The 27,301-nt window shown below is 40.3% G+C and overlaps 2 protein-coding genes across 4 annotated transcripts in view; one reads left to right on the plus strand and one right to left on the minus strand.

The window, feature by feature from the left end:
• The window catches only part of LOC124862927 (mitochondrial import inner membrane translocase subunit TIM16-like), a 164,940-nt gene that overhangs the window by 41,880 nt on the left and 95,759 nt on the right, over window positions 1-27,301 (minus strand). The window lies entirely within an intron of this gene.
• LOC124862928 (vasorin-like) lies at window positions 1,637-26,455 on the plus strand. Its single transcript, XM_047357133.1, has 2 exons — window positions 1,637-1,896; window positions 22,613-26,455. The coding sequence occupies exon 2, from the start codon at window positions 22,644-22,646 to the stop codon at window positions 24,699-24,701; it is 2,058 nt and encodes a 685-aa protein (XP_047213089.1). The 5' UTR covers window positions 1,637-1,896; window positions 22,613-22,643; the 3' UTR covers window positions 24,702-26,455.

Here is a 27,301-nt window from a genome sequence, read left to right on the forward strand (position 1 = left end):
AGAGACCAGCATGAAAAAACAAATGGTAGAAATTACACAGTGAGCATAGCTTTGCAAGTGGAACTAAGCACCCCTTGTCCGGAGGATCCTAGGGATGGGGGTTGGTTTCAGGAGACACATGCAACCCGCCTAAGGGTCAGACACTGCGTTCAGTGTTGAATCATTTTCTTGTTGTAAGTTTCTACACCTTCGGCCACGAGAATGGTAGACATTACCGGAGTGAGAAATTTGCCATGGTATAAGTTAGTTTTGATGGTTAAATGCCAACATAAGGGGAAAACTGAATCTCTGCTGGAATGAATGAGGCAGACCAAGACAAATATTAAACAGAAGAGGGTGCAGGATGCTGTGTAATTTAGTGACATGTGGCTAAAAGTACACAAAGTGTCACAGTTCTTTGGAGCTTTCATCTTTCTGTACCTTGCTGGGCGTAGCTGACATCGAAATAGTCTCCCAGCTGCCAATGGGTAGTTTGTCATTGGTGTTATGAAGTATTTGATAGCTCTCTCTGAGGATGGAGCAACCATATGTGCACCGTATGTACACTGCGAGGCCAATTAGGATCTCCTCTTAAAGTATTCATACCTTTTGGACAGTTTTTAAACATGTTGTCAGGTTATAATCACAAACTTGAAAATATTTAAAAGAAAGGCAAAAGAAAGCCATATGAAATCTGGTGAGATGAGACCATAAAAAAACATTTTGGCCAACATGTTTTTATCTACAAAGAGCAACTTTGTAGATAAAGAAAAATACAAAACTTTTTTCAGCAAGAACAGGGAAGCTGGCCAAAGATGATTGGAAGATGGATGGAGCTAAATACATGGAAACTTTTAAGGTTTGCCATGTTCTTAATGTAGCTACATCCATCTTTCCATCAAATCCGACAAGGATCCATATCCCTGCTGAAGAAAAGCATTCCCACATCATGATGCTGCTGCTACCATGTTTCCCCAACTTTTCTGCCAAGCAGTGTGCATATGAGCCAAAATGTTTAGGCTTGGTCTCCTCTGTCTGGTGTATCCCCTACATGGCTTGTGGTTAACTTTAAACAGTAGCTTTCATTGTTTTCTTTCAATTTACACACAGTTGCACTTTGTTTAGTTATTGAACGACTTCTGAAGGCTAGTTGTTAGTGGCATCAAAGTAAACGGGGGCAAATACTAATGTGGACCACACTTTTCAGACTTATTTGTAATAAAAAAGGTAAACCATCCATCATTTTCCAGCTAGTCTATGCTTCACTAGACTGTGTTGGTCTATAGCATAAAAGCCCACTAAAATTCATTACAGTTAAGTGGTTGTAATTTGACGGAGTGTGGAGTGATTCAATGGGTGTGAATACTTTTGTAAGGCAATGTAACTGGATGTGAGTGAATAGAAAAGATAAACATACTGGAGAAAACAATAAATGCTCTGTATTTTTAAAAAAGACCATCCAACTGGAACAGATAATACTCTTGCTCAGAACAGGTCCTGCAGGGTAGGATTTAAGACTGGAATTTCTCTTCTGAGCCAAGCTGCAAGGTGAGTTGTTTGTTGCCTTTCAGTCAGCGCAGGAGTGCGCCTGGATTCGCCCCTCCCACCCCTCTGCTCCAACTCTCTCCCCTGTGCTCTCCAATAAAGCGCTTTTTGTCCAGGGGAGTCGGCGCTTGAGCGCATTCCTTGACATGGAGGCTGGTGTACCTCTCTGTCTCTGACTTTTTGATGAGGTCCCTTCTTGGTTGCTTAGGTCAAAATACGTCCACGGAGAGGAAAGAAAAATACTTTTTTTATTCTTGCGGATCGTGCGCACACGGAAAACTACAAGGTTTGGAGTTAACGTCGGTGAAGTGATTGGGTTGGATACGGACACAAGCGCGACAGCGCTCTTACAACTTCTCTACAAAGTTACGGGTAAGACTTTCCTGCATCTACTAATAAAATATTAATAAAGAGTATTCTCAGATCTTTCAAGCTGTATGTTGCGGAGCAAGACGCGTGAACTAGGAGACGCGTAAAACAGGACTGCGTAAAATATTCTAATCAACGAACGAACTGAGATAAAAATCTAAAATCTTGATAGATTTATGTGCACGGTGACGCATAAGTGACTAGATTTGTTTTATTTGTGTTTTTGCAATCCCTTTAAGAACAAAAAAACAATAAAAGCTGTAAAGGCGTGTTGTTTTGTAACTGGACCAAGCGTAGCGTGTGCGCGATGCACAAAAGTAGCCGTCGGCGCGGTGATGAGGCGGCCTGGCATTGGACCGCAGGACGCCGTGCAGCGCGCAGGGCCCGAGCCGAGCGTCTAGACCGCACCGAGCCGTGCTCACCGCAGAGGACAGCTGTTTTTGGAACAGAATCCTCACTACATGGGAAGTTCAACAGGACCCGATGCACATGATTTACATAGAGGGTGAAACGTGTTAGGGTCTGTGGAGCTCTTAGTGGCAGAGGCGGCCAAAGGTTATGTGGATCCCTAAGAATAAATTCTTTTGGGAGCCCCTTTAATATGGTCGGTGCATGATTGTCTTTTGCATTCCGCATTTACAGTTAACTAGTAACCCATAAATGGATTAAATGAAGTATATGACAGAAATAGCCCATTTACACTATTCATCAAATAAATTGCTCATCTAATTTAGATTTTTAAGTTGATTTTTAATTTCTATTGTAATTTCTATTAATTCTATAAAACTAATATGATCAGGATACTCCCAGATTCTCCCTTTGCTCTTTATATAAATAAGGAATTCAACAAATATTTAGGAGTCTGGTTATATTTTTTAACTTTTGATGACAGTTTTGATTTATTTATCCAAACTTCCACAGCAGCAATGTATTTAATCTCTGCAGCTATGATAAAAAGCAGTAAAACAGGACAGTTCAATTAAATTTTGCCAGAATGTGAATTCTAATCAGCAACAAGCTATTTGACACAAAAATGTAAAATTAAATTCATTAACATGACAGCCAGATGTTTACCTAGGAGTGAAAATTAGTTGAAAGATTCAGAGATTTAAGGGTACCATATTTCTGCATACTAATGAAAAACTGACTAGAATTATTATTTTCTAATATTAGTGTTACTTCTTATTCATCTAGTAATAAATTGTGACATTGTGCAACAATTTTATTTCTGAGCACATATGTTTAAATTAGCTTCAAAGTTCGGGTGGCACCCTAAGTTGTTGCAAAGTCTGCTTTTATTTCTGCTCGGCCCTCATTATTGGCTATCTTCGGCTATTAGGCAAAGAAAATCTTAAATGGGCATGGATTAAACATACCTCTGATCAACTATAATCCTCTTGAGAATATTATTAGACTGGCTCATAATAATAAACATTATTCCAAGCATGTTTTACAAGAACATTAAATTTAGGCCAAGTTTTAGTCAAACACAATGATTTAGGACATTTTGCAACATTAAAATTGTCCATCAACTACCGCTACCGGTAATGCAATGATTCAATTACACAATAACTTAATAACTCCAAATATGCACAAGTTACAGAGATGCCAAACAGTGCAATCGTTATGACTTTTAGCTGAAGGCATTCTGGCACAAGTGGCTAAGATGCAAGTAAAGGTAAACAGAAATTAGACAAATGTCAGCATCCTTCGGCAGGCGTTGGGGTCAAATTCCTAAAAGATTAAATCTCTGGGCACCCTTCTCCAGGTTTAAACCAACATCTAATAAAGCTACGTGACTTGACATGTTCAAACCGATCTCTGTTCTGGAGAGTAAAGATGCAAGTGACATTTCCGTGTTGTTTTTCCTGCTCTCTTTCCAAATATTGTTGCCAAAATAAACATGCACAGATCAAACTTGGCTTTGTTGGAAACATGGCATCAAACAGAACAATAGGCAAGGTTAATTTCTTAATCTGAGTAAGAACAAATCTTTTATTTTAACTTGCATGGCCCCACAATGAAGCACAGAAAATTACCTAGATTCTCCTAGGGGCAAAAAAACCCAGACCTAACTACTGCAATAGCCCCCTATTAACCCATCACCGGTGCTCTGCTTGTTTCATTGCTAAGCGCTTCATTGCATGCTGTCATTATGTTGTAAAATAAGCTACTCTGTCATTGACAGTATGTAATGGTTGCAATCTGTTAATATATTAAGCTACCGGTCATAGCGGAGCAGCCACAGGAGGCCAATTACCCCTGTGCTAATGTGGAGAGATTTGAGGCTGCAGATGGTGACACAAAAGCAAAGGAGGGTGCTGCTGGGTACTTTCTGATGCTGTAAATAACACAGAAGTGTGGCTGAGCAGCATTTGTAGTTTGTATTCTTAGACTGTTGTATTGTGTTTGCTGACACCCAGACCTCTCAGGGCTTAGAAACAGGCAGAAAGATATCTTAGGGAATAAAAAATAACAGTTACTTCTGCATTTTCTGCAGTTTAGATCTCAGTTTGTCAAAACACTCGCACCACACTTGTGTGCTGATGTGAACACGAAGGAGAGGGCATACTGTATGCACAATAAATGGGTTATTTTAGTGGCATCTGTGTGTGGCCGAGAAGCAGACTGAGGAGAACAGGGTCTCTGTCATAGAAACTGATTGAAACAATTTAAGCACAGACCCGCCCTTCATGCAGTTTGTTACAGGGATGTTGAAACCACACCATCACTGCCCAGTCCATGACTGGTTAGCAGCACTGTGCCAGTGGGAGCTTTTATCTGTTTTTTCCTTTTTTTACAAAATCAAGGCTGGCATTTTGTTATCTGTGCCAAAGAGCTCTGGAGGGAAAGAGCGCTGATGTCTAAATTCGCTGCGGACCACAATTATAACATTTCATTTGTTGTTTTTAAAGCTGAACTAAAAGCAGGGTTTCTGCACAGTCTGGAAAAGTGTTTTCCAAGTCTGGAAAAACATGGAAAAGTAGTTTTATCTTCAGACCTTTTCAGAATTCCAGATTACTCCTATCCCATTATCTAAAAGTTGTATCCATCCATCCATCCATCCATCCATCCATCCATCCATCCATCCAAACCACTGTGCTTTCTTCTGCTTCCTAACCACTGCAGAAAAATATCTTCTGAAAGTTTAAAAGTTGTTTATAAATAGTTTGAAAATGGGATTTGTTATAAATCTTATCACAATGTTGTGGAACTTGTACATTCATGTCTTGATACTGAACGTTGCCTTTCTCCTTTCCCCGAACGTCCAGACTTTTCAGGGCTCAGTTTTACCTCAATTAGGGCGAGTGCCTGAAGAATTCGACCCTCAATATCAGAAGTATTAGAGGGTTAAAAGTCAGGTGCTGAGGCAAGGAGGCCTGGGGAAGGGAGAAGAGCAGGGCACACTCTCAGAAAGCAGGGAGAAGGAAGTCGAAAGGGCAGAAACTTAGAAAAAAACGTGTTACAATTAGCGAGGAGGAAACTGAAGTAGAACAAATCCTTGTTATGTCAAAACATCACATTATTGTTCATCTCCCGTCAGAGATGGCACAGTAGGAGGGGTGTTGCCTTCGCCAGAGCTTTTACTTATAAGAGGCGTCTTGAGTAAAACCCCCGAGCTTCAAAGGCCTCGGCCTCAAACATCAGTGCTGAACCAGCAGCATGTGGAGGCGAACCCTAGCCTGTATGCCTGCCAAGCTAAATTGAAGAAGAGCTCGCCGATGCAGCCAAATGATGCGTTCAGAAGAACCACTTCAAAACCCTTACATAAATACACACACACACACACACATGAAAAGAGATCAAAGGGATTCACAGTTGCCCAGTTTGAGCCCAAAACCCCCAATTAACTGCTGCCCTCCACGTCCACTTTCACACAGAGTCCAGCGCAAGCATGTCGAAGCAACCTTTAAGAAGCTTGCAGAATCCAACCTGTGATTGAAGCTCCTAAATACACTTTGAAAGTTCTGAATCAAGATAGAAAATCTGTAAAGCTGCCCCCCCCCCCCAGAAAAAAAACAAATGATGGAAAAATGAGGAGGAGAACAAGGATGTTCATCTATAAAGAAAGACACCACAAATTGCTGCATTTCAGTTGGTTTGTAAAAAAAAAAAGAAAACGCTAAGAACCAACTCCTAATCTAGGGTTGTAATTACTTCTGGCCTGCACTGTAATTAGGAGATGAGCCATGAACTACATCTAACTGGGCAAAAGGAAAGCAAGAACCCAAGCACACACAAACACACAGCTATGGTGCCCAGTAAAGTTATTGGCATCCCTGGACAAATGTGTAAAAAGCCTAATTACACAATATAATATCTCACTTAGAAAAATGGAGAAATCTAACCTTTAATTTGAGTCAATTTATTCACAGGAGGAAATAGAAAAATCATGTCACCAGGACTAGAATTACTGGTATGAACCCAGTATGCCTATGTGACGGCTCTTAGTCATCTCCTATAATATATCACAATGTTAGAGTACAATCTCTGGCCATTCCTCCATTCATTTGAATCAAGTTGCTGAAACAGAGACACATCTAAACATAACAGTGGGCCCTAAGGATCATGATGGGGAACATCTGCTTTAGACCATTTAGACATTACTCTAATGTGCTAAACACAACTTGATTTTGTGTCTAGAGAAACGTTTGTTTTTTGGATCATTATTACGTTATAAGAGCTAATGACAACCCACCTTCACCTTTTGTAAAGTATTTAAACAAGGTTTGCAGGATTTTTAGGAGAAACAGGCCCACAGATTACAGATCTACCACTATACGTTTTTTCATTTAGAGATTATGCTACTGTAAAATAAAACAAATTTAATGGTTTTATCAGGGGTGCCGATAAATGCCCTGTAAGGCAGTTCCTCCTTAGGTTTGTGCTTAAAACCTTTAACATTACAGAAGGTGGAGTCATTCTCACACACCTCCATGGGGTTACATCTTACACACAAGCGGAGACATAGAGACAGAGCCGCTTTCTTCCACTGCGTCGGCCGAGCATTTTGTTCTCTGGCTCACTTTTTTCTTAACGTCTATTTCAGTCGCCAGTGTGACACAGATAGTGCTGCTATCTGGTGCCGCTCTCTGAGTAAGAGGGCCGGATACAGGTCGAGAGCGGGAATCTGTGCCTGCGTGCCTGTATCTGTACGGCAGCATAGATCGGCCACAATCCCAATCCCTTAACAATGTAATCAGCACAACAGGGGCGCAAGTCGCGACTTGTAACTGGTAGGAAGTCGAGCAAGAAGAATCCTCACAACTTCAAAGATCTTAAGCAAAACAAAAGTCTTTGTCTATGATTAGTTGATCTTGGTCCTGGGCTGCAAGACAAGCATGCTGTTGTCAGTAACCTTGTGGTACAGCTGTTTCAGAAGCTTAATCAGAAAGAAAGATCGCACCTTTTTGGGTCTTGAGTTCCACTTTGAAAGCTAAATATTTACACTTCAGTCAAAGAATCGTCTGAGAGGCAGCAACTCCAAAGATCTAACCACGCTAGGGTCATTGCACACGCGTCCTCTGGTATAGCAGCTACCTGCACAAGCGTGCATCTGTGCCTTTACTTGTGTGGATCACTAGTATTCATGCATTTAGGTGTTACACAATCAATTATAGCAAAGTTTGTGGCTTTTATTTTAACCTGACTCAGAGCGGATATGTATGTAATCCACTTCTTACTAGGAACACAATAGTAAAGAAAATACAGTAAAAATCACTATGAGTAAAAGTCACTTGTCATAGTTGCTCTAGACTGTAAACGGATACTATTTACAGATAATTGTCTGTAAAACAGTTTAAAACAAATTCAAAAAACAAACATGTATAAATGATCTTTTCTGTCCAAATTTCATCCACTGATAGAAAAAAACCCCAGGAGATGAAAACAGATGATTCATTTGATCAGGCTTTTTCTGGCCAATACTAATTTCCAGCTTTCGTTGAGGTCTGATCTGCCAATTCAGTTATTTTATTCTAAGGACTTCAACACATAAAAGACAAACTAATAGGCTGCAAGTTCTTTGATTACAGACAGAAGCTTTGAATCTAACAGAAAATTAACATGCATGAAAAGGTATAAATCGCATGTCCTTTACCTTTATCCGATTTTATTAAACTAAAACTAAATTACTGGTGGTAGATGTGGATAAAGACTGAAAATTGTGGCATTTCTTATCTTTAATGCTTAAATGAATAGTCATCCATTAATGTTCCAACTTCCCTGTCTCTGCGGCCACCATCGTGTTTGATGGAGGTGGTGTGTTCAGATTCTTCAGCGTTTGAACATCCATAGAGGTAACTTGTTTTAGAACCAAGTCATATTTACTGTTTTTTGCAAGCACATGAATGCATATGTTTTATGTTCTAAGATCATAGATAGGGAGCTAATTCCTAATAAATAAATAAAATGTGGCCAGTTTGTCCCCTACTAGTTGAGTTTTAACAGCAGAAATGCTTTATGTGGCAGAGGCGAACAAACATGCCCGAAACAATAAAAACATGAATGTAAATTGCAGTAAAAATCCAGTTCAAACTGGTTGAACTACTATGCTAGAAAAACAAACGAAACACACTGTATGAGGGCATGGAGTTTACATTAACACACACAGACGATGGGGTGACGAAGCTAAGACAAAGGAGCTGACAGAGCAGAAAGGCGGGCGGTCGGCCAGCATTCTTGCCTCACTCCCTGCGTTCTGTCATCCTGTTGTGTTGCCACACAGCCGGCCCACTCTCCACGCTCCTGCAAACAGCTGGAATCTAACCAATTAGCAGCAACAAAACTTCCTGTTTCGCTTGTGGGCTATTAACAGTCCATGACAGAGTGGCTGGGTTCCAGCTAAGTAGAGCAGGTTAGACATGGTAAACATGATTTGATTAACAGATCCAAATGTTTTGTTATGTTCAGGTAGAAAAAAAGCAGCTGAAGTAGAAGAGGAAAAAGAAGAGGGGAGCAGGAGTAGAAGAGGAAGCTTCGGGACTGAGTGAGTGAATCTGGCAGCTTTACTGCAACATTGTCAATACAAGTAAGAGGTGGCCAACTGCTTTAATACAAACACATGGTTAAGATCAGAAATAAAACAAGATAGACTCCATAAATAATGTTGCATTTCTGATGTGGTTATTCAATTCAATTCAGTTTTATTTATATAGCGCCAATTCACAACACATGTCATCTCAAGGCACTTCACAAAAGTCAGGTACATACATTCCAATTAATCCTAACCATTGAACAGTGCAGTCAGATTCAGTTATTTATTCAAATTGGATAAAAAGTTTTTCTATCTAAGGAAACCCAGCAGATTGCATCCAGTCAGTAACTTGCAGCATTCCCTCCTCCTGGATGAGCATGTAGAGACAGTGGAGAGGAAAAACTCCCTTTTAACAGGAAGAAACCTCCAGCAGAACCAGGCTCAGTGTGAGCGGCCATCTGCCACGACCGACTGGGGGTTTGAGAGAACAGAGCAGAGACACAAAAGGAACACAGAAGCACTGATTCAGGAGTACTTTCTATGGGAAGGAAAAGTAAATGTTAATGGATGTAGCTCCTTTAGTGGTTTCATCTAGAAAGAAAGAACAGATAAACTCTGAGCCAGTTTTCAAGGTTAGAGTCTGAAAAAGAGCACATAGAGTTAGTCACAGTAAAAGCTCAGTCAATCACCATGTCTAGGAGAGAGAAAGGGTTAAACACTAAAAGATCAAGTTATATTAATAAGCACTTTGAATGTTTGAAACCAGAATCCCAAAAAGCCACTGTTGGTGGTCTTTAGTGTGTTAACTCTAACACCCTGCTTCCTCAAGAGGCCTTTTCTCTCTGAGCCTGTTAACAAAGACTGGCAGGAGAAAAAGAGCAGCTCTCTTACCAAGCACACAGCATTTCAGTGATACAAGGGGGCTGTTTAGGAAACGTAAGGAAGTTTGTTTCTTTCCTTACTTCAGGCATTGTGGCAGACATAGTTTCTATGCCCTTACCAACTCATACCACCATTTCATACCTAAATATTGTCATTTCATCAAATCCTACTTCCATTTCATACCCATATGAACTACTTCATGCCCATCTTTTAAAAGCATTGCATATCTATTTATTTCTTTTTGTAGTTACTGACATAGATAGGAATACAAATGCTTAAATTTCATAGATTATTGAGCTTAATAAGTATTTTCTGAAAAAGACTCTTACGTAACATGATGGATATGGACTCTGTTGACGTTTTTTACAGAGGCCATAAAATTTCAATACTATTCTGTAAACGATGGCGGGTACAAAGTGACCCATTGTCGGTACCAAATGCTCCATGCCAGATGACTCCATTTCATATCCAAAACTGTCAGGTGCTTAGCAACCCAATATAAAAGGTGCAAAACGGCAATGGGGGAAACTAGAACAAAGTTCTGAGCATGATCTATTTGGTTATTAGATTTTTTGGTGCCATTTGCACACCTTTAAGCTTTGCCTAAAATAACTATAAAAGGACTGCCTAAAACAGGTGTCGGCTTTTTAAAATTGTTGAGATTATTTAATTCTACAGAATGACTTTGTTAGTACAACACTTCATTTAGATTCAGGATGTTTAGGATTTGGAGGTGTATGCAAGGTAGTGAGCTAAAAGTCTTTTGCGTTTCTGTTTGCCAGAAAAAAAAAGCTCAAAAAAGTAAGAGCTTCTTGCTTAAAAACTTTCTAAACTGATCACAGAGAACTAAGATTCACCACAGTCAAAAGGTTTACTAAATATTCTTAAACACTAGTATTTAGTAGGAGTCCCTGATTAAACTAAACACCCAGCTACCAGTTTTTGTGTAATATCAAATTTTTAGGTATGCAAGACAAGTTTTTATAAATCTTGGTCTGTTTTCTTGTGCAAGGCTCTTTCAAAAATGTGCATATTAGTTTGTAACTAAAATGAATCAGTTTTCTAAAACAATGTAAGTGACTTTCAACTATTAAAATGACAGTCAAAGTGGAAGAGAGACCATATTGGCTGCTGCAGCTCCTTCTTGGTCTGTGTTATACAACCTGTTCTGCTCACACATAAACAGGAAACGCATTGAAACATGTTATGAGCCAAATCATCAACAAGTCCTATAATAAAACAGACAGGAAACATGCTAAAGTTAGCCTAGCCCTTCTCCAAACAGTAGCCACATGAAAACAACATCTGCAGAAGTAAGAGGCAAGATGTGTCGCCTCAGAAATTATTTAGAAACAAAATTCTGTCCAGCTAAGTAAGATACAATTGTAATACTAATGTAGACCATGTAGTGTATTGTTTTACAACACTTTAATGCTACTGAGTGTTCAAGCACACAATTGGATTTTAGTAACTTTAACCTAGTGGTTGGAATTAGAGAATATTTTTTTAATCGCTCAGATTGGACAGTCCTAGTAATTGGAAGTACACGACTGATCCTCTGTTGACCTTACGAACCTTATCCTGACCTGTCACCCTCCGTCCTGCTTTGGTGCTATTCCAGTTGTCAATGAGGTGTGACAGGGACTGTGTGGGATTGTAAAGACAAATCCACATGTACACAGCCTCCCTGGCCCTCTGGATGCACATCACTTCTCTTGCTAATTGCCTCCCTCCCTCCTCCTCATCCACCTCCTCCTGTCTGATCCCTGTCTTCCACAGAGAAAACGAAGATGATGGAGCAGTGAAGTATTGATCTCTGGCTGTAACCCCACATTCCACATACTTTTTTTTTTTATCTTGCTGTAAATTATTTGCAACTAGCAAATGCTTCAGTGTCAACACCGTGCCTTCTGAGTTTTATCATCAAAAGCTTGCCTTGAATTACAACACGCGCTGCCAAACCTGGGTCTCTATTACTCATCTTTGTCCAGATGCACGCCTGTATTTCTGCATGCATCTGTAACCCTTTCATAACACATTTAAATATGAGTGAATATGTTTGAGTTAGAGTTTCTTGTCAATGCCCCCATTACAAGAGCATTACTGTTAAATTGTGAGTTAATAAAGTTACTATTTCAACCTTAATGCAAACAGTCAGGAGCAAACAAGGGTGTTTCAAGATATGTTCATTTAGTGACTCTACCACATGCTTAAACAAACTCTTTGACACTGAGCCTGATCCCAAATGTGTGGGCAAACACATGAGAGTACACGCTGCTTTGCATTTTTAACTCAGGAATCTGTTTTGATTACCTAAAGAGACATATGAAGGGATGTGTTGATTTAGAGCAAACAAACTGCTCCTTCTGCCGACAAAAGTTACTATTCAATTCTGACAAAGTGATCAGCCGTATCTTCTGTCTGAAGTACGATAAACTTGCCATGTGTGCTGAAGGAACAGATCTAGGTCATGAAGCACACAAAGGGTCCCTATGTCTCTTGGTTTCCTTTATACTTTTAATATAAGGTATTCAAACCTTAGTGGCTTTGTTGGTCTGCCTGCAATACAATGACAGGGGTTGATAGAATGTTGTCATCATGCATAAAATGAGTGCACCTCAGTTAGTACCTCATCTTCTTTGTGCCAGATTTGAGGAGCCTTCAGGCAGAGCGCACCAGCTGCAGGGAAGCTGTAAAATGTCTGTGCTGAAGACTTTAAACTGCTGAGGATCTCACCTGTTTGCGTGAATGTGGCTATGGAGCTCACAGCTCCTCTAAATCATTTCTTAAACCGTTTTGATTTGGATTCAATTTTCGGTTGTGACCTTTGAGCTTTGATAGCGTATTTCCCTTCAGTTGTGTTGCTGATCAATAACCCAGCAAGTTTTTGTTCATAGTTACACACAGTGTACCTGAGGCCATGAAGGAGAAGCATGTCCACGTTAAGAGTGAGGAGGGAAACTCTGTACCGCCTGACTGTTGTCTTTTCTAGCCATCCTACCCCAGTGCTGGAGCCGCAACAATGCAGGCAACGGTTACACAATAAATTCCTTTGTGACACTGTAATCAGCACCAGTGATCTCCAGTTCACATTTATCTTGTGTGTGGCACATGTCTGGCTTTTGAAAGGGAAAAAAACTGGAGGGTAGTGTGACAAAAAAAATTTAAAACTGGGTCTTACAGCCGGAGAAGCACCGTGGGGTAGGTACATCGCCTCCCTGTTGTCTAATTCATCACATATTCAATGTCTGCATTTCACTGGCAACTTAATGAAGTTAGAAGTCAATCTGAAACAACCAAATCCATTCAGGTCAATACTAAAGACTCAACAGATCTCAAAAGTAATTTGTAACAACTGATGTTCTCCAAACCTAAATAGAGAGCCCTGCAAATGTGGGATGGACCAATAAAATAAAATAAATAAATTGTGTTTTTAAAAGTTAGCTTACAAATAAAAAAGATGAAAAGTTTGGCATGCATGCTTATTTTGCCTCAATGAGCACATTATCCCCACAGTGAAACAAGGTGGTGGCTGCATCATGCAGCAGAACCACCTTTTGCTGCAATAAGTGCAGGTTTTTTGTGGATTATCTCCACCAACAACTAGACACTGAAATTATTCTTTGCAAAATGGCTGATCAGTCAAATTGGATTGACAAGAAACAGAAGTCTTTTCACAAATTATCAATTGGCTCTACGAAGTCAGTTTAATTTTGGTCATCCGTCCAGAACACCTTTTTCTACAAGTTTGCTGTGCCTCCACATGGGTTTTGGCAAAATGTGGGTTCCTTAACAACAACTTTCCTCTTGACATAAAGCTCTGTTAGATGTTCAAAGCTTGGGATGTAGTTTTATCGTCTTACATTACTTTAAAATTATCCACAACTTTCTTCACTACTATTGACGTTTCTTCCCTAATGTTGTCTAACAAACCTCTGAAGCCTTTACAGAACAGATGCCTTTTCACTAAGGTTAAATTAAACACAGGCTGATTTTATTTATAAGTGCCAGAGTACAGGAGAGTATCCCAAGCATTTCAGATTAAAATTTTTTTAAATATTTTGAAAACTTATTTTGAAAACAGTGTATCCTTTAAATTCACAATTATACACGACTTTGTCATCACATAAAATAAAATGCATTAAACGTTTGTGGGTGTTGTGTGACAAATTTCTGCTCCAAACAGGTGCAAACCTGTAGTTTTTTCTCCAAATGCTGAAATACGTTCAACAAAATGAACAAGTAGCCATTTGCCCAACATTACTGATTACAATCACACCAGCCTCGAGCTCTCTCCAAGCTAATGAATACCGAACCCTTGCAGGGTAGATTTGGCAGATGGAGGAGACCTGCCTTCATCGGATTCCAGTCATACTCTTGTCATGAACAAACCCGATACCAGAAAAACCTAAAAACGTTTTTAAGCAGAAGAGAAAGGAGTTGAGTGAGAAGAGCAAAACCCTAGCTCAATACCAGATATTTTGTTGCTTCTGAAGACACAGTTGAAAAAAATTTACTTCTTGGAATCTGAAGCCCACACTCATATAAGGTAACCGGCATGTTTGAAGAAAGCAGGAATATCACATGTTGACAGACATGTAAAGAGACGAAGGGATCATTTTCCTCAGCTAGTACGTGTGACATTGTTTGTTTAACAACAATAGTCTGGCTGCCAGTCACTCGGCCTCAACTAGCACCCAAAAGGCCTGTCTGGGTCACACTTCCTCCGACTTGTTCTTGAACCCTTACATGCTGATTCTGCAACAAAGGAGGGAAAACTGTCAAAATCAAGTCGTGCATCTTTTAAAAAGGATCTAAAGGTACCAATAATTTGATTTTAATGATTACTGTGAAAAACTACTGTCCTGTTTGTAGTTTACCAAAAAGTGTCGCTGAGGAATTTCTGCAGAAACACAGTAATATAAAGGCACACAGCATGAGAAGTATGCATGGCATACAATGTCAGGTAGATAAGCATCATAATGGCCACGAGGCAAACTAGCATTATGGGTATATCGCAGATGGGAGGCAGAATGTTGGCATGCAAGTATAACTGTAGGCTTGTGGCTGACTGAACAAACTGGTCCACCCAGCTTCTTCAGACAAAAAAACAAAAACAAAGGCAAAACACAGAGAATGTCCTTCTTTAGACGAGGTCTTTTTAAAGTGACTTAAAGCCTATATTAACCAAATCTGGCTGCAGCCTTGCTTTTGTTACATGTCTGCACCAGTGTGGCAGAGCCCTCTGGATGATGCTGCCAAAAAGAACAATAAAGTTTTGATAGTGACCGGAGGCGTGGATAGTCACAGAATGGAAATCAAAGCACAAGGCCATTGTCTGGAAAAGGTCCAGCTTCGTCACAACCAGTCCTTGCACATACTGTTTTCTTGCGATGTGAAGCTTTTGGCCTGAGCGGACTGCGACCTCTGCAGTGTTGTGGTTTGTTGTTGTGTCTGACAGAAAAGGATGAGTAAGAGACACGAGGCCCAGGACTAACAAAAGCTGTGGGTGTAAAACAGCAGTTTGAGAAAACAGATCAAAGAACAGGCTGTCAGTGGTATGCTGGAATCCTGTGTCCTCTGTGTAATGTGACCACCTTGTGGTGAAGGTCTCCAGCAGATGTGCACATCCGTGAGACAAAAGCGACTGTGAGCTGCTGTCTTTAGAGGGTCAGAGGGGCAGGAGATGTTGACGAGAGACTTATGTCGTGGCCGAGGTGAAACAAGTGGACAGTGTGTCTGGCCTCAGCTAGAGTGTGTGCTTATTTAAAAAGCAAAAGTCAAATCTAGCATCTATTAACCATCTGTCATATCCTTCAGCAATAAAACCAAAGGAAATAATCCACATTTCCTTGACCTCAGCTCAGAGGAGGCAGACGCAAACGCAGAATCTCTGCCACCAACCTCCTCTGGTTTCCATCTCTGTCTTTTTGGCCCAGGTTGTATCATTTAGTCAGACACACTTCGAATGGTTTGGGGTTTCACATCTCCCCTGGAGGAGCAGAGAAAAAGCACCTGTTGAGATGAAACTTCGGTGTATGATTGTAACCGGAGCTGGGTGTGTGCCTTTGTCCAACAAAGGATGTTAACTGTGTTGTGTGGACCAGAGTTACAACAGAGGACGCTGAATAGAGAGCAGAAGTGGAAACACTAATCTGAGCCTAACCTCTGACTCCGAGGAGTTGGCCCATGTCTTGCTTGCTTATGAGCTTTGTCATCCTTTGAACTGATGCTATCTGGTTGTTGAATGATTGTTTGCCTTCCAGGTCTCTTGTAATTTTATAGCAGATGCAAATGAACTAAAAGGTAACTTCTCACTGGTATCACAAAATCAAACAAAAAAAGCATTAATCAAATTACTTCCACTGTACAGTTATGCACTGCTTTGTGTTGGACTAGAACATAGAATCCCAATAAAGCACCCAATAGGTCATAATTATATGCACAACCCAATAAAATTATTTAGCTCCAGCGATGCTGATGTACAAAGGATTAAATCTGTTGGAAGCAGTGTTTGTGCAGCACATTGTGGAAATACTGAAGCCCCTAATCCCAGTACGACCTTCACAGATCATAACAATAAAACTGGCATGAGATGAGCATTGTTAGGGACATTTAAAGTAAAATTATTAATTATTTTTGTAATAAAATTCTATTTGGTTTCAATTACCAGATTTCCGTAGATGCAAAGTTATGCTGGTGGACATATATTAAGAGATATAATCTATTGTTCCTGTTAAATTAGATGGTTCCTGTCTGGTTTTCTTTACAAGCATAAAAATGACAGCAAGCCAATAGTTTTTTCACTAGTTTTAATTTCAGTTACTTTGAGCATCTCCTATTTTGGTAGGGTAGCATTATGTAACACAGTTCAACAGGTAGAACTAGAATTGAAGAACTAAGTCCGAGACGCACCAGTCCATGTCACAACACAGGCATCCCCATGCACCAGCAGTCTTACAATAACATGACATTATTACATGTATGTCTGTGCTGCATGTGTCTGTTCTCTGTTCTCCATCATGTTGCTCCACAAGTGATCTTTTTCAAACCCAGATATTCCTGCTTCACCTTTCCAATTCTCCCTTGACCCTTTTGTCATGTTGACAGATAACTCTGCTTGATTGTGGATAACAGAATCCAGCTGGTGGCAAAGGCTTTGCTGGCGGTGGGATGCTTTAGATCATGCACATAATGCACATACCACAAGCAGTCTTCCCCTTAGAAGATAAGGTCACTGAAATAAAAAGCCTCTTTAATGGGAGTATGTACTCTGCTGTGTGCAGTCTTATCCGGAACTGTCAGCCAGCATCACTCGCTCGTTTAGTCTCTGGCCCAACTTGTCCACACATTGTCGTTAGCCTTTAGCCCTAAAGACAGGGACTCTTGACCCCATGGACTGCTGGGATTTAATTGCTGAAGCCCACTTCACCGTTCCAAAGTCAGACCTTATTCAATTTGGGCCGCTGCTGACAGAAACCTGCTCTTATCACTGCTGGATAATAAGAGTGCTAAGGGAGAGGGGAAATTTGATTATCCCTTATGCCTCTACATTTTGCCTGGTTCCTTCAAAAGTACTGAACATGTTTGTCACATTGTGCAACACAAAAACGTTCACATGCTCCCTAAGAGTTTTGGCACATTTTCTGGCCCTTGTATTGCTTCACATGTTCACCAGCCAACAAGTTTTATTCTAATATTACCAAACAATGTGAGATTGATGCGCAGATTTTAAGAGATCTGCTATGAATCCAATCCTTTGTTTATAAACCCGAAAAAACTTCCTGCGAATCTTAAAAAGCCGGGATCACTTTTTTCAAACTCCGCTGCTGTCTGTCTCAGGAATGTTTCAAGCGCACAGGGGAGAGAAAAGGAAATTACAAGTCGACAAAGGAGGAGGAGGAAGGCAAGTCGGGAGGGGGGCATTCCACCACTATGTGCAGGATTACAACTTGTCTTTCTAATACCTCTCTCTGCACCCCCACTCACAGCAATCACTCACCACAGCAGCAATGCCCCAGCTGCACCTTATCTTGGCTGCTGATCAACTCGAGCCTGCTGAAGTCAAAGGGAAAAGACAAAAGCAGAATCTAACCTTTCAAGTTCCAGTTTATCTGAGATCGGGCTGTATCCCTCCCCGTCCACCTTGCCACAGTTTCTCCTCCGCTTTTATCAGATGGGCCTAGCCTAGTTTGGAGTGTGGCACACTCAAATAAACATTACACCCTCTGGGAAGCTATGGTAGAAATACTGCAATGATTTATCAAAGGAAAATATTCTCGGTTTTATCTTTGTGGGGCTCTTGCTTTTCCAAAGCTGCTTTATGTTGCTGTCAATTATGGCTCTGTGCACTTTGCTTTCACCCAGAATATTGGTGAAGTTTTGCTTTAGGTCTTAAATGTAAGGAATGAGTGCTCTTTCCAGCAGGGTTTTGATTCTCCCTGTTCTTCTTGTCTTGTTCTTATCTTTTTAGGTCTCTTAATTTGGTGAGATCTGTATACACCTTACACTTTACCTCTTTTATCCATACTGTTATGATTTCAGAACCCCTCAGTGAACTGGAAACTTCTAAACTCTCCCTGGACGGCACGGGAGACTTTGCCTCAAGTTTGTGAAGAGAAAAAAACATTTATTTCAAAACAAGCAAATAAAATGCTGCTATTTTGGATTCATCCCCAGCTACGTATTCTGCAACCAGACTCTTATAGAACTTAACATGAATCCCTGCAGGCCTCTAAGTGTAAATTATGGGTTAACTGCAACCCTTCACCTGTGCTGTGCATTCATTTGTAGCCAGCAGCAAGGTATTGCCATTAGATGCTGTCATTACTTTTTCAACAAGGTTCCCCATAAACAAATCTAAGACTGAGTGGGTTTTCTGCACAGTCAGTTTGCAGATCTGGACAGGGTTCTCCTCCTGCTTGCAGACTCTGAAACCAGGGAGCTGCTTTGTATAATGGAACTTCAGGGTTTTAACAGGTTGATTTGCCTGATAAGGTTTGACAGAACAACAGAAAGGAATGGCTTCATGTCATCATAAAGAGGTTCAAATTTTATGAAGAAGCTGTCACAAAAGTATGTTGAATGAGCAGCAAAGTAAATGAAAAGCCTGGATGACTGTATTCACCCTCTCTGTTTGGTGCACTATTAATGTCCTCCCGAAGTGAGAAGTTGGTCACCAATTTCCTTTGATAAATGACTTCCGACTTTGATTCTTTTTACCCTCTAAACGCTTTCCCATTTTGCTACAACCACAAACAAATTTGAGATTTTACATGACAGAACACAAAGTAGCACATACTTGTAAAGGGGAGAGAAAAATAAAACAATTTTCCAAATCTTTTACAAATAAATCTTTTAAAATTAAAGTGCACTGCGTTACGGCTCAGTAACAGTAAAGCAAATTAACAATCAACATCACAATTAATACCCAAATTAAATTTAAAGCCATGGAAAATTGAAGTTCACAGCGGCTCTCCATCCAGTCTGACTGATCTTGAGCTATTTTGCTGAGATGATTGGGCAAATGTTTTAGTCCCTAGTCCAAAGCTGACAGAGAGATACCCCAAAAGGACTTGTGGCTATAGTTGCAGCAAAATGTGGTTTTATAAAATACTTGCCACATGCCACACAGACTTCTATTTGAAAACAAAACTTGTAAACTATAATTACATCTTTGCTACTTGGTGTTGATCTATAATAAGAAATTCAAATAAAATATTTTGTTTTTGATGCGTCTATAAACCAACTGATTCTACTTGCATCTCATGAAATTATAAAGTAAAATACACCTCTCAAAAAATTAAAGGGAACACTTAAACAACACAATATAACTCCAAGTAAATCAAACTTCTGTAAAATCAAACTGTCCACTTAGGAAGCAACACTGATTGACAATCAATTTCACAGCTGTTGTCCAAATGGAATAGACAACAGGTGGAAATCTTTGGCAATTAGCAAGACACACTCAATAAAGGAGTGGTTCTGCAGGTGGGGACCACAGACCACTGGCAAATTCGACACTGGCGCCCTGTGCTCTTCACAGATGAAAGCATGTTCACACTGAGTACATGTGACAAACGTGATGGAGTCTGGAAACACCGTGGAGAGCAACCTGCTGCCTGCAACATCCTTCAGCATGACCAGTTTGGCAGTGGGTCAGTAATGGTGTGGGTTGGCATTTCTTTGGAGGGCCGCATGGCCAGAGGTAGCCTGACTGCCATTAGGTACCGAGATGAGATCCTCAGACCCCTTGTGAGACCATATGCTGGTGCGGTTGGCCCTGTGTTCCTCCTAATGCAGGACAATGCTAGACCTCATGTGGCTGGAGTGTGTCAGCAGTTCCTGCAAGATGAAGACATTGAAGCTATGGACTGGCCCTCCAGTTCCCCAGACCTGAATCTGATTGAGCACATCTGGGACATCATGTCTCGCTCCATCCACCAACGTCACGTTGCACCACAGACTGTCCAGGAGTTGGAAGATGCTTTAGTCCAGGTCTGCGAGGAGATCCCTCAGGAGACCATCCACCGTCTCATCAGGAGCATTCCCAGGCATTGTAGGGAGGTCATACAGGCATATGGAGGTCACACACAATACTGAGCCTCATTTTGACTTGTTTTAAGGACATTACATCAAAGTTGGATCAGCCTGTAGTGTGTTTTTCCACTTTAATTTTGTGTGTGACTCCAAATCCAGGCCTCCATTGGTTAATAAATTTGATTTCCATTGATGATTTTTGGGTGATTTTGTTGTCAGCACATTCAACTTTGTACAGAACCAAGTATTCAATGAGAATATTTCATTCATTCAGATCTAGGATTTGTTATTTGAGTGTTCCCTTTATTTTTTTGAGCAGTGTATATTTACATATGAAAATAAGTGAAAAAGTCACCACGTGAAAAAGAGGGATGCATAAACATTTCCTTTAGGTTTTCTGGTGAAATGGGTCACGACACTAGTGAGCCTTGTGAGAACACAATGTTCTGTTTGTACTCTGTGTCACATTGTTGGTTTCAAAAAGTTGGGTCCTATCCAGGTATTTATGCAGAGATCAACAACTACCACTTTTAAGGCCTTAAAAAAACCGCTTTGCAGCATTCAAATTGGCAAACATACAAGATGTCATAAATGCAACTGCATCAATTGGAAAATAAAGTCTTTATTCTCTACAAATGTGAGTTGAAAACCAGGGAAATTTAGAGTAACCTTGGGCCAACCAAGCAAAAGTACATTTATTTATCAAGGTTTTTTACTTTGTACCAATGGTCAACAGTTACATGTTGCTTCTTCCCCCTATGCTTGTCTCACTTGATAGCACTGGATGATAAATGGCTAAACTGGTTTCTGCTTTATCTCCCCCTCATTCCTCTCTCCCTCTCCTTTCCATTATCGTTTGAAGTAGCGTGCTGACACTCCACTTCAGCATTTGTGAGGTGAAATGGCCTAAAACACAGGAATATATCTTTCTTTTAAAAATCTATCCACCCTCATCAGTATATTTTCATCCCTTTTACTGTCATAGAGGCACTTGTTAAGCGAGCATCACAGGCCGTCAGTCTGAATAACACAGAAAATGTGCGCCGTTTATCTTACATCTATGGTTGGCAGGGCAGTTCCAGACTGTCATCTCTTCTCCGAGTTAAGAAGGCTACAAATAAATCATCCACGGATGCTTTGCTACGTGCAGCATGGCATACATGCAGCCACTCAAAAGTGATGTTTCTATGATAAGATGAAACTGGAACGAACAGAATGTGTTTGAGATTAATTCTCAAACACAATCTGGAATCATAGATGTTCACAGGAATTCAGTGTGATCCTACTACATCCTTGTTGCTAGTGTTGTGAGGCAGAGGTCTAATGAAGGAAGAAAGTAAATCACTCACAAACATTTTTTTACAATGACTGGTAAACTTTGTTCCAGACTTATCCTGCATTTCTGCTTTATAAATGAAAAGCTACTTAGTGTTCAATAAAAAGAAGTAAATACAAAAAGCAATTTACACACAATACTGTATTGGAGAATGTTGCCTTTATTTAGTCAGACAATATGTGGTAAAATAATATTATGCCAGTTTTTCCCACAGATATACTCTCTTTGAAGCCTTGAGTTCCTGCTAGATACACCACTGTGTCAACTCCTCACTTTGGAGTTGTCACCTAATTTCTTGATAGCATTAAGTCTTCATTTTAAATTAATAATAAAGTAAATATATACTTTATTATTTAGACCAGGGTAAACATAGACAAAAAGCAAGTTTGGCAAAACATAATTCAGTGTTCTGATGAATCTCCAAGCAAAAATCCCAATTGGGGTTTCTCAAGGCTCTCGTCTCGGGTGACTTTTATTTAATATCTATATGCTCCTTGTAGCTTATTATGGAGTACTACAAAATGTCTTCCTATACATATGCTGATAACACACCACTTTGTGTTTCTGTGTCACTACATGACCACAGTCATTGAGTGAGCGGGTCTATAATATGAATTAATGTATGAGTCAGAATTTCCTCCAGTTTCATTCAGGAAAAACAATTTAAAACGTTTTTAATTATGGTTTCAAAAATGCAAAATTAGAAATTAACATAGACTCAACAAAAGTAGTGAGATAAAGATTTTAGTGTTTATTCTTTATTGGGATTTTTTAATTTAATTATTCACTAAATACAATTTCTGTTTTTAATTTAATTTCTTCATCATTGTCCATTAAACCTCAAGTGAAGCTCTTGAAGTGTATGAATTGTGTTATTCAAATAAACCTGCCTTGCCAAATTACAAAGTTATTTTAAGAATTTGCTTATTTTCTCTTTTTTTCCAAAACATTTCTAAGAGTAATTGTGTTGGTTCTTCTGGTTTTAGGCTAAGCATAGAGCGAGAGAGAGTCTGCACCATGAAGATCTTACTAAATCCATTGACGTCCTTTCTGCTCTTCCTCATCCTTCCTGATGGCATCTCTTCCGGCAACTGTCCAGACGACTGCTTGTGCTACATGCCAGGGAGCATTTTTTGTTCCCAAAGACGCTCATCTACCATTCCATTTAAAATGGACTCATCAATCAAAAACCTCTACCTGTTTGCAAATGGGATTGAAGGCATTAAAGCGGAGGACTTCAATGGACTAGTTAACTTGGAAATGCTTGACCTGAGTCAAAACAAACTGACCGATCTTCCTGAGAGGGTGTTTGAGCCCTTGAGCTCTTTAAAAAATCTGGACTTGTCGTCCAACCAGATTACATACATTTCAGAGGAATGCTTCCATGGAATGCCACAGCTAGAGCGCCTTTATTTGTATAGCAATCATATCGAGAGCATCCACCTTGCTGCGTTTAATGGCTTGGACCACCTCCTGGAACTCAAATTGCAGGGTAATATGTTGACAAGCCTGCCACTTCTGACATTGCCCAGACTGCTGCTGCTGGACCTTCGCTTCAATGTCTTGCCCACTTTAAATCCTTCCGAGCTTCAGACCCCGAACTTGGAGTCACTCAGACTTGGTGGTGTGGGGCTCAACAGCCTAAATAAGGAGCTTATAAGAAGTCTAAAGAATCTTCATGAACTGGACATTTCAGGAAACAAACTCGAGTCTTTCCCCTCAGCACTCAAGGAGACACCGGGGCTGTTTCATCTCAACATTGCTGGCAACCCAATGGGTCCTCCAAAAACTGAGGATTTGCAAAACCTTCGCGAGCTACTAGAGCTGGACATAAGCAGTCTTAGTATACAAGGACTTCCTGAGGAATTTTCCCAGCTTTTCCCCCACTTAACGAAACTAACAATAGCAGAAAATCCCTTCAACTGCCTTTGCAACTTAGCATGGTTCCCAAGATGGCTTAGGGCTCAGAGCATCACCCTGGAGAGAAAAGAAGAGACACGTTGCCATTTTCCTCCCATCAATGCTGGAAAGGTATTAGAAAGACTGGAAACCAGAGATTTTGGCTGCCCAACCACAACTGCAATGACCACTACTACTGTCAGAACCACTACTAGCACCCTGCCTGCCCCTGTTACTACCTTACCAACTACTACTAGATCTATTCAAGTACCCAGGGCCAGTGACAATCCACCTAACAAAGGTGGTGATGTTCTTCTGCCTCCTATCCCTGTGTCTCCAAGCAGCAGCAGTACTGACCTGTATGAAGAAGAGCAGTTCTGTCCCCAGCATATCTGTCTGAACGGGGGCACATGTCATTGGAATCAGCGAGGTCAGACAGAGTGTGCCTGTCCAGATGGCACATCTGGGCTACGTTGTCAAATCCAGAAACACTCTTCAACCTTATCACCTGAAGATGATCCGCCCAAGAACACCATCATCGCAAACACGGCAGACATCACTTCACATCAAGCAACGGCAACATCAATTCTGCTAGATCTCCACCACTATGTTGAAATGCGGCCTAACATCCGTGGAATCCGCCTGACCTACAGAAACCTCTCTGGACCAGACCGAAGGCCAATGCAGCTGAACCTTCCAGCAAGCTTCCCGGAGTACAGACTTCGAGGTTTGAATCCCAATTCCACCTACAATGTATGTGTCAGTCCTTTAGGTGCTGCTAGTGATGTAGATAGTGTCTGCATTGAGGCTCATACTGAACCTGAACATCCTGGTCTCGATGCACAATATGACAGTCCAAAGCTAACCACAATGTTGGTGCCTGCAACTGCTATCATGCTGCTGCTGGTCCTCTTAGCAATAACAGTGGGAGTGGTGTGCTATCTTCGGAGAAAGAGAGCCAAGAGCCACCTGGAACTAGATTGTGAGCCCTCCCATTTGGAGCTGGATGGAGTCAAAGCCGGTTTGGATAATGGGCCATTGTTTCACAAACAGCCACAACTTATGATCCCTGAACCTGCTGTCCAAACAAGTAGTCTGGAGTATGAGGTGTTATTACTACAAGATCATTGTTCATCAAATAACAATATGTCTATGCACAAGCCTTCTTACTTTTGACAGCAGGTCTTGATCACTTAGACCTAAGGGATGATTTTTATTTCCTCTGCTGTGTACTGCAAAGTTCTGCAAAAGCAGAACATAAAGAGCAGTGACTGCTCCTTGAAAGTGGAGGATGCAGAGTCAGGCAAATAATCACCAAAAGAGAAACTGGATTTACTATCAACTGGTTGTCTATGATGATGCTAAAACATGGAAACACTACATGTTTGGACTTTAGAAAGCAGCAAAAGTGTTTCTGTACTAAGTGCTGCAATGAGTGTCATCCGACATGCTGTGATGCTGGGAATGCTGTTCTTGGCTAAGATTTAGGGTTGGGACACTTAAAAAGCTCATGCACTCCTTTACGTGTGCTGCATGTACACTAAAATGAGCTTGTGCTGCCTTTTACCCATCACCAAAGGCCGGGTAAACAGTCTCAGTAGTTGGCTTTTAGGCAGGGTGCAAACTCATCAGTACTTACCGGAAGGGATTAGTGTATGCTGTGAATTACCTTTTAACCCACCAAATGAAGTTTTACTGAGAGAATAGCTGATGCTTTTATTGCTTTATTTGGATGAAATTGTTTTATATATATGTTTTTTAAATGCCTGTATTTTTTTAATTACTTTCAAACATTGTGAATGTTAAAACCCCTCGATAACCCTCCCCAACCCCTCTTCTTGTGACTAACAGACAAAACATCTGATTAAAATCTTTGAAGATTAAAACTCATTTGGTACCAGTAAAGTCAGTCATAGGGTTTTGCCCCCAGAATATCAGACAGTCTAAGTCGATGGGAGTCTGGAATGAATCAAGACTAAATCCCCCCAAGGGGAGAAGGGAGGCGGAATTACAACAAGGTGCAGAAGGGATAAATAGACTGAAGCCCTTATAATTCTGTATCCAATGCATGGTTTTACACAGTTTTAGATTTTACTTGGCTGAAAATTCACTAAAAACATCTCCAGTGACTTGGTTTATATCCAATTTAATGGGAACACAACTATTTGTTTAACGCCATTTTAATACGGTGCAGTTCCTGGTCTGGTGGTAAAATGAGCAAGGCAAACAGTTCATATGTACCATGTTTTATTTGAGTAAAAATAGCATGCTTGATGGCATGATATGAGCTGTTACCTTGTAGCAGGGAGACACCAGTTTTGCATGCCTGTATCTAACCAGACTATGCAAAATTCAGATGCACAACCCTATGGTGTTCATAATGTCTGAAAGGAAAACGAGATTTGGAGAGATCCACTGGAAGATCAACAAAAAGACACACAAAGAGCCAAGAACCATATCTGTGAATTTTACGCAAAGAATGACACTAAAAACTGCTTGTGAGAGTCTGTGATAATGCACCTACATGTTCTGTCTTGTGGAAAGAAAAGCTGCCGACATCAAGTTACTACCATTCAACCTTGAAATGCCTGCATGCGTTGGTGTACTCCGAGCTCCAACTACTATCTACGGGCAAACGCACCAAAGACACATCCATGATTGCCTTTATAGTTACCCACAGTATTTCCAGCACACAATTTCCCTTACGTGTCCCACACAAATTCAAATGCCTTTAAAACAAGAGATGCAACTGGAATATTTGTCTATAAAATAGATAACATTGAGAATAACCAAAAGTGTTTTCAATGGTTAATGTTTTTCCCTGTTTTTTAAGGGAAACTTTTTATTGTTTATTTCTTTTTTATTGAGTGAACATATTTGTATAAAAGGAAAAAGTGATATCTACATTAAATGAATACCTAAAAGTAAAATTTTGTTGGTTTTCTTTGTCAGTTTAGCTGTTAAAAGGATGACTCATATTAGAAGAGAGGGGAGGTGGGAGAATGGGGAATATGTTTGTCATTAACTTCTGTTACGCCATCACTTAGAGCGAGAGGAAGCAGTAACAGGAGGGGGAGTGCAGGGCAAAAAGGAAAGAAAACTGCAAATGCAGGTTTCAAGTAGCAATCAGAGATATATCAATTATCAACACTTTTGGGTATATCTAGGTGATAATGTGAGTTTTTAAACAAACCCATGCTAACAGTGTTAAGTGCAATAAATCAATAAACTTATGTCTAAAGCTGGCTACTTGAAAAATAAATCAACTTCTAAACAGCATTCTAACAACCTTATTATATGCTTGTGAAAAAGTTGAGTTAACTCATTCTTGACCAGGGCAGACAGCCCACTCCAAAAGCTTCAGAGAGGCCTTAACTTGCCTCAACAATCAATCAAAGTGACTCTGCATGCAAACAACCTGTCACTTAGTGCGCTTGCCATCTCTTTGTTGGCACACTACTTCCTACTTCCATTAACTTTTGCCACTGGTGTAACTGAAACAGGACAACAAAAAATGGGACAATTACAGAAACAGAAGCTATTTAGGCCTGTTTCAGAAAACAAACTACAAAACAGAATCTAAATCCATTTATTTTACCAGGTTTCCTTACAACTATGACACAAATGAAGCCAAGATCACGTTAAAACACAAGGAAGCAGGAATGGCTAACAACTCATTGCAAAAATATTTATACCTCTTGGGATTTTTTCCATCTTTCGTCTAATTACATCCTCAAAGTTTAACAGACTCACCCAAAATAGTGCATCATGATAAA

This window comes from Girardinichthys multiradiatus, chromosome X, assembly GCF_021462225.1.
Source record: "Girardinichthys multiradiatus isolate DD_20200921_A chromosome X, DD_fGirMul_XY1, whole genome shotgun sequence".
Classification (NCBI taxonomy): domain Eukaryota; kingdom Metazoa; phylum Chordata; class Actinopteri; order Cyprinodontiformes; family Goodeidae; genus Girardinichthys; species Girardinichthys multiradiatus.

Coding starts and splice junctions, on each gene's coding strand:
- LOC124862928 (XM_047357133.1), top strand. CDS start 22,644: ATGAAGATCTTACTAAATCCATTGACGTCCTTTCTGCTCTTCCTCATC.